This window comes from Balaenoptera musculus, chromosome 10, assembly GCF_009873245.2.
Source record: "Balaenoptera musculus isolate JJ_BM4_2016_0621 chromosome 10, mBalMus1.pri.v3, whole genome shotgun sequence".
In the NCBI taxonomy this organism is placed as follows: Eukaryota; Metazoa; Chordata; class Mammalia; order Artiodactyla; family Balaenopteridae; genus Balaenoptera; species Balaenoptera musculus.
This window is the reverse complement of record NC_045794.1, coordinates 75,224,737-75,232,715: the sequence shown is the minus strand read 5'-3', so window position 1 is coordinate 75,232,715 and position 7,979 is coordinate 75,224,737. Positions and strand designations below refer to the sequence as shown.

At 36.1% G+C, this 7,979-nt stretch overlaps 1 protein-coding gene across 2 annotated transcripts; it reads left to right on the top strand.

Moving 5' to 3' along the window:
• Positions 1-324: 324 nt before the first annotated feature.
• On the top strand, positions 325-7,630 carry LUM (lumican). Of its 2 annotated transcripts, XM_036867280.1 has the most exons (4): positions 329-535; positions 2,352-2,469; positions 2,938-3,822; positions 6,792-7,630. In XM_036867280.1, exons 3-4 carry the CDS (start codon positions 2,958-2,960, stop codon positions 6,944-6,946), a joined length of 1,020 nt encoding a protein of 339 aa, XP_036723175.1. In that variant the 5' UTR covers positions 329-535; positions 2,352-2,469; positions 2,938-2,957; the 3' UTR covers positions 6,947-7,630. The 2 variants fall into 2 exon arrangements, with proteins under 2 accessions (XP_036723173.1, XP_036723175.1); XM_036867278.1 differs by lacking the exon at positions 2,352-2,469 and having other exon boundaries at positions 325-535.
• The last annotated feature ends 349 nt before the right edge of the window (positions 7,631-7,979 follow it).

Sequence of the window (7,979 nt, the reverse complement as noted above, 5' to 3'; positions counted from 1 at the left end):
CAAAAAGGATTCAACTCTTCTGAGTCTGCTCATTTGCATTTTCCTGAAATGGTTTACTCTGTTGACTTATGAGACCTTTAGATGAACATGATAGTTAGCTGAGAGAATTGCATTTAATTGTTGTCACAGCTCTAGAAGTAAAGGGCTTTGTCAGAGAAATGTTCTCACTGGAGATGCCTCATTTGCAGCAGTACTCAATTTGGGATTAAAAGCTATGGTATTGGGGCTGGTGCAGCATGTATCTCTCTCTTATTCCATAGGGAGTGAGCTGGGCTGTCCTTGCTCCCCAAGTCCACCTGCACCTCGTTAGAGAACAGAATGTCTGCATGCCACACCACAAGATCCCCACAATGACATAACTCCATTCAGAGACTGGCGTGACTGGGCTGGGTTTCCCCCACTCAGCTCTTGTATCACTAAGAATCTGGCAGCCAGTTCCGTCCTGACAGAGTTTACAGCATATATTGGTGGATTCTTGTCCACCAAGCAGAGCATCTGCTTTAAGAATTAACGAAAGCAGTGTCGAGACAGTAAGGTAAGTGCTGTTTTAACTATAGCACTGGGGATGCTGACTGTTTGGGACGGTGTTTATTGTTAACAGGAACAGAAAAAATTCCAGAGCAACTTTGCCAATTGCTATTCAACAGCAAATCCACAGTTTTGAGCATTTACTTTCACATTTTGCTTAATATACTTTCCATGATTTATGGATTTGAGATACATTTTATACAGTCTATAATGCCTTACTTAGCTAAGGAAGTTATAAAAAGTTTCAAGGTTGGAATGAGAAAATTAGACACAGTGAAAAAGTATGGCATTTAAAATGTTTGCTATTTCATGCTAATTAGTTAAATATGTTAGTATTGTTAGAACCTAATTTTGGAGCAAAGAAGGGCCATTTCAATCAGTCATCAAAATATTTTGCAACAAGTTATGTTGTTATAATTTGTTATAATTTGCCATAAACATTTTATGCTGTTATAAAATGTGAGCTAAAGGATTATTTATTTCTATTTTGTTAACTTTAAAGATTTGGATTGTGGATGTATGTCTTAAGAAACAGGAACATGTTTTAAAGAAATTCTGGTAAATATGATTTACTTTTTGAAAAAAAAGCATTTTCTTCATAGCCACAGGTATTTGAAAAAACTGGGGGACAGTAAAGCATGGTTTTGCTTCATAATGGAGTCATTATACGGTTACAGATTCTCTTTGAATTCAGAGCCCTTGTTTTGACTCTGCCAAAAAATATGGAAGCATTTTCCATTACTATTCGCACTATAGTTCCCATGTCTAGTTTAGTGTATACTGAATTAAACTAAGGTGGAAGCTTATTAATGAAGTAAGAAAAATCTTTACAACATTAACATAACTGTAACTCGTAAAGAATCCTATAATTACATTAGCACTATGTAATAGATCTCATGGCCAAGTCCTGTCAACTAAATTAAATGACTCCATCATAATCTTAGAGAATAATTTACAAAGAATCTGGCTACATTATGTCAGTTATAAGAGTGATTCTAACGTTTCTGAGTGTTTCATCTGCTAAAATAAAGTGCTTTATAATTCCAAGTTACAGCAAAGCAAAGATGTTTAAAATTCCTGATAGTAGAAAATCCTGCTTATCCCAAACTACCTAGATCCAAAAGCTTGTACCATGTTTCTCACAGGAAGAGATTTTATTTTATGGTATCCATTGGAATGTGGATACTGCTTCACATTAACAATTTCCCTCCCAGAGTTACCAATTGCTCAGCTGTAACTCCTCATTCTACAAAAGCCCAACTCTTATATCCTATTTCCCTTTACCTAAATTGCTGACCCGGTGCTTCCCCAAGTGATTGAAATGTACTTCTTTGAACCTCACCTTAGAAAGAGGTTCATATGAGAAGATCACTGTTACAAATTGTTTTTAATTTATATTCTCAAATTTATCCTTTCCTACATGGCTCTTAATGCCACTGTTTAATACAGACTTTCCTCAGTTCCACATCTCTCCCACTTCCATTCAGTGAGAGCACTAAAATCCAGATAAGCAAACCCTGCCTTCTTAAATTTTGACATGAAGAATGTAGACAAATTGTGAGTGATTGAGAGAAAGAAAAACATTCATTCAAATCTTTGAAAAGAATATCATTCTCTACCAGTTAGACCTCTTTCTAGGTTTAAAAAATGTTTAGAGTTTGTGACATTTCCTTGATTAATAAACATTAATTTTACTAAAACTAATATACTAAATATTAATTTTCAAACACAGTTTTGTAATGTGCTTAAAAACATAGAATGTTAAACAAAAGGTGAAATAATATGCACACACCCCCACCAAGACTTCTGTTCCCCTTCCTCAGAATCAACAACCATAAAGACATTTTTAAAGGAACGTGCCACGACTGCCACCACGCCCCCTCCACACACACAGAAGAACAGCTTTCCTCCAGACAACATCACAGATTGCCCACGTTCTCAGTAAGGATCTACTTAACGAGACATTTCAATGATGTTGAATGGTGGGGTAGAGGGTACAATTTACAATTGTCTTCTCATTTTCGTTCCTTCTGGTTTTGAAGGTATTCTGAAGCAGTGTTCTAACATGGTGGTTAATGGGCATCTCCCAGAAACCTCTTGCAGGAAGATATTTAATTAAGGAAGGACCTAGAGAGGTTGACTGGGACAGTTACGCCTGGCTCGCCCAGAAGGGGGCGCATGTGAATGCAATCTGCCCTGGAATCTGTTCACTTCCCCACCCGTTGTAAACGTATATCCTTAACCTACTCCTCAAATGCAAATTAACAAGGCATCATTAGTGCAGTAGAAAAAAAAAAAAGCACTATAAAATAATAAAATTCACATTTGCTAATGCATTTTCTTTCTTCTTAGTATACTTTTCCTGAAAGGATACTATTTTATAATAATACATGTTTCCACTTTATTTAGGATTCAAAGCATTTGCCAAAATGAATCTAGGTATGTTTCCTCTCCTCTTGGCATTAATTGGCTGTGCCAGCGGCAGCTACTATGAGGATTATGATTTTCCCCTATCGATTTATGGGAGATCATCACCAAACTGTGCACCAGAATGTAACTGCCCCGAAAGCTACCCAACGGCCATGTACTGCGATGAACTGAAATTGAAAAGTGTGCCAATGGTGCCTCTTGGAATCAAGTACCTTTACCTTAGGAATAACCAGATTGACCATATTGATGATAAGGCCTTTGAAAACGTAACTGATCTGCAGTGGCTCATTCTAGATCATAACCTTCTAGAAAATTCCAAGATAAAAGGAAAAGTTTTCTCTAAACTGAAACAACTGAAGAAGCTGCATATAAATTACAACAATCTGACAGAATCTGTGGGCCCACTTCCCAGATCTCTGGTGGACCTGCAGCTCACTAACAACAAGATCTCGAAGCTTGGCTCCTTTGACGGACTGGTTAACCTGACATTTATCCACCTTCAACACAATCAGCTGAAAGAAGATGCTGTTTCAGCTGCTTTTAAAGGTCTTAAGTCACTTGAATACCTTGACTTGAGCTTCAATCAGATGACCAAAATGCCTTCTGGTCTCCCAGTATCTCTTCTAACTCTCTACTTAGACAACAATAAGATCAGCGACATCCCTGATGAGTATTTCAAGCGTTTTAATGGATTGCAGTATCTGCGTTTGTCTCATAATGAACTTGCTGATAGTGGAATACCTGGAAATTCTTTTAATGTATCATCCTTGCTGGAGCTGGACCTCTCCTATAATAAACTTAAAAACATACCGACTGTCAATGAAAACCTTGAAAACTATTACCTGGAGGTCAATGAACTTGAAAGTAAGTAGAAAACTATGCCTATGATTGATTGATGTTTCCTCGAGGTTTTAAATGCCTAAGTTGTGCGACACAAATACTGCATCTGGCTCCAGTTTAAAAAAATGAAAATGCCAACAAAATATTTCTCTAGAATATAGAATTCTAGCTGAGTTATTTATCCAATATCTGGTTTTGCTTTGGAGTGTCCAGATAAGAAACCATTAAGGTCATAGAATTTAAGCACTCATTTCTTCAAATTTAATACTCTGGGCTAATTAATCCTGCTGTGTTATCTCTTGATTTTTATCTGTTTATTATTTGCCTCCTTCATGACTTCGATTTGTGTCTACATTTATTTCTTGACAAGATGTAGCTGAGGGAGAAATCAACAAGTCCACAACCAGCAGAGGCTTTTACATCGCTCTCCTGCTTGTCCCCAGAGCAGCCCGTGTACACTCATGGTCTCCTCTGACATCTTTACTTGAGACTCAACATATTACTCTGCTATCATGACCATCATCTATCTCTGTTATCCCTGTTATGGTTGGTGTGTATGGTCTTCATGGTGTTCTTATGAGGACTGTGAGAAAGTTTAAGGAGGAATATGAAAAGGGTTTGGAATATTTTTTACTAGAATTACAAAGCCCCTTTTCTTATACACAACCCTTCACCTCATTTGATTTTCCCACAGTTTCTCCTTCCTTTCTCTTACTTCCATAGTTTATTTTTCATTTCTGCTGGGTGGGAGTTTGACCTATTCCACTTGAGCTGCTTATGTACTCTTCTGGTCTCCTGGGACATTTTTCAATTTAAGCTATAAAGATTCAGATGGGAAACTGACATTCACCAATCCCTACCTCATTCTTTAATTGAAGTTGGAAGAAGAAAAAACCTATAATTCACAGATGAAGTTTTTAAAATGAAAACTCAGGTGGGAAACACTGATTCACATAGTAAATGATTTTATGTGCAAAATAATCTATTGAAATTGAACATCTTTATATTATAAAAGTTGGTTCCCTTGTCATACTGGGTAAGGATATTGACACTCTTATCAGAAAAAAAATTTTCAGTGTGCCTTATTAATATAATTCTGCAATAGTAATTCTGTAATTCCGCAATAGTTTCATGTAACTCCTAGTAGGGTTGGGGTGTTCTCATGAAGGAGACCATGACTGCCGACTCTGCAATGCCATGTGTTCTTTCTTGTGTCTGCAAAGCTTGTTTGTCTTATAATACACAGTCAAGCTATCAGAGCTAAACCCTTACAGCTGTTTCCAGGGGAAAATTCACTATGTGGCAATAGATGGTCCCACATTATAAACATTTGTGGTCAGGAGGAAGGATACTCAGACAGGCCAAAATGCTAATGGGATTTAAGACGTTTGAGGGCTGAAGAAATCCATTAGATTTGGTGGGTGGAGGTTAGCTGCAGGAGCAAGACTACCTCCTACTCTGAGACAAGAAAGTGGAGAGATACAGATGCAGGGGCATTTGAAGGTGGAAAAAACAGTTTTCATTGTATGAGTAAAAAAGGAAGAGCCAATGCAGGAGGTGGGACAGGTGGACTATGGGAGAAATGCCAGCAGCTGCTCAGTGCCTAGCTGAGACTGAAATCCCAATGCCCAGCACATATAGTCATTTGAAAGTGAGTATTTACCTTTCTCCCTTCCTTATCCTCGACATTTAGGTTTACATATTTCAGGAATTCTTGCCGTGTGACTTTGCATGTGTGTCTTCAACTTAGTTTATCTTTCCGCATAATAATTATGCATACCAATTGCCCACTTTCTCTTAAGATAAAAAGAGCCTCTTAATGTTTTTCTAATATTAGGAAATACCCAGCCAAAAACAATTTGTCATATTTCAAACTTGCAACTTTAAGCATTAAGCTAGTCACAGATCTTCCTAGTGTAAAGCAATTTAGAAAACAGAAAAAATTAAAAGGACACCAATAATTATTTAGTACATAGTATGTGCTAGCACTGTGTGAAGTGCTTTACATACCTTAATTAATGTAATCTTCATGGCACACAGTGTGATAGATATATCTAAAAAGAAGATCTGATAAATGTCTCAGATGGTAAACGACAGAGGTAAAAAACTAATATAGACCGAAACCCATGTTTTTTCCATTGTTCCATGCTTCAGAAGCAGATACCATAACCAAGAACCCTGGAATTTGACAGATAAGTTATTTAAGACAACATCTTAGAGGAAAGGACTGCAGTGTGTTTGGGCTTCCACTGAAGTCTTTGTTAGCTAGAGTTGAAGAATGAAAGAAAATAATACGATACAGGACCAGATAACGTTGATCTGAAATAGACTTGGGCAACCATAGGCAGTTTCTATATACATACACAGACCATGCTATCCAGTAAACTTCTTAGTGTCCATTAAAAATTAAATCAGTTGTTCATTTGTGGCAGCTTTTTGACCACAGAAGAAAAGGGCATGAGCTGAGATGGTGGACATTCCATGATTTGGTTTTTGCTTTGGAGTTTTGAATCTTTGTCATGAAGTGCGGTTGTTGGAAAACTGTTTAGAGTTCATCTATTTAACCCCTTTTATTTTAAGAGGCAAAAATCCAGAATACTTACACTGGTGAGACTGCTCATATAACAGCACCAATCTTAGGTTTCCTCAGGCTAGACTTAATATTTCAAACTAAAGCTTAGACAATATGACACACTGAGTGTCCTTCTATAAGCAAGTATTTCTAAATCAAGAACTTAAATAAGTTCTCTTCCTTGAAACATTTCATTAAATCTTCTGACCTACCATAAGTATTCTTTACTAAATATTGCTGGGCTATTTGGTAGTCTGAAATATTCCTTTAGTAGTTCCAAATTCAAAGATACATCAAGTAAGTGGGGAAAAGTTTTATTGGATATTATTATAGATTTGAAAGTTTTTAAAAATGATGGTTTCAAGCCCATGTACTAAAAAAAAAAAAAAAGATTGAAGTGTTTCATTCTTTAATTTTCCAGAGTTTGAAGTAAAGAGCTTCTGTAAGATCCTGGGACCATTATCCTACTCCAAGATCAAACATTTGCGTTTGGATGGCAATCGCATCACCCAAACCAGTCTGCCACCTGATATGTATGAATGTCTACGTGTAGCAAATGAGATCACCGTTAATTGATATCTACTAATTCCAATTATACTGAAATATATCCTGGAACAGCAGTTTATGGTTATGTTTATTTGTGTGTCAGTTTTTATAGTATTCATTTTTTGTTGCTGTTTATTACTTCCATAAATTTCAAATTCTGAGGGAAAATGTTTTGTAAACATTTTACTACTTTTTTAAAAGAAAAGATGAAAGGCAGGCCTGTTTCATCACAAGTACAGACACACACACACACACACATAGACAATAAAATTAATGCTTTATTTGTAAATTTAGTGTTTTTTTTCCTATCTCCTGTCAAATGATGTGAAAAGCTTTTTACTGGTTTCGTGGAAGTCAGCCAAGTTTTATAATTTCTAAACCTTAACTTAATGTGCCAAAAAGCATGGATTACATGCATATGGATGTTTACTGTCTTGAAGCAAATTATCTCAATGTTCAAATTTCAGTGTTCAAATTTGTTTAGCTGAAAAATAGATGGTAAATTTTGAGACAAATGATCTTGCAAATTAGACAAAATTCATGAAACCACATACAATTAAAGCAGTATTTTTAGTGTTAGGAATATATACTTACCTAATGAAACTTTTCTTTTCTAGAATTATTTTTCACTCTAAGTCATATGTATGTTTCTTTTTGATTATTTGCATGTTATGTTTAACAAGCTAATAGCAAAATAAAACATAGCAAATGGGGTCACTGTGTTTGACTTCTTGTGAAATTCATATCTCTCCTATAAAAAATAGATAAAATAATAGATTAGAATTTTTAAAAAATCTCTAGCCTGAAATATTTTACTTATGTTAAATAGAATTTTTCATTAACTAAATTATCTGCTTCTAGCATCCACCTGTAAAGAGTTTTAAAACACATCTTACAACATGTACTTAAAAGTGTGCAGATCCCAATTGTGTCCTACAGTTCAACTCAGTTCTGACGGTATGTGCCTGGAGATAGTGTCGGATTGTACAGGTTAAGGGTTCAGTCCTACAAGACTGCCCTCCCTCCCCACTTCAGATGCCAGTTGAAAGCCCAGATTGTTACC

Coding starts and splice junctions, on each gene's coding strand:
- LUM (XM_036867278.1), top strand. CDS start 2,958: ATGAATCTAGGTATGTTTCCTCTCCTCTTGGCATTAATTGGCTGTGCC. Junction 3,823..6,791: donor GGAGGTCAATGAACTTGAAA/GTAAGTAGAAAA, acceptor TTAATTTTCCAG/AGTTTGAAGTAAAGAGCTTC.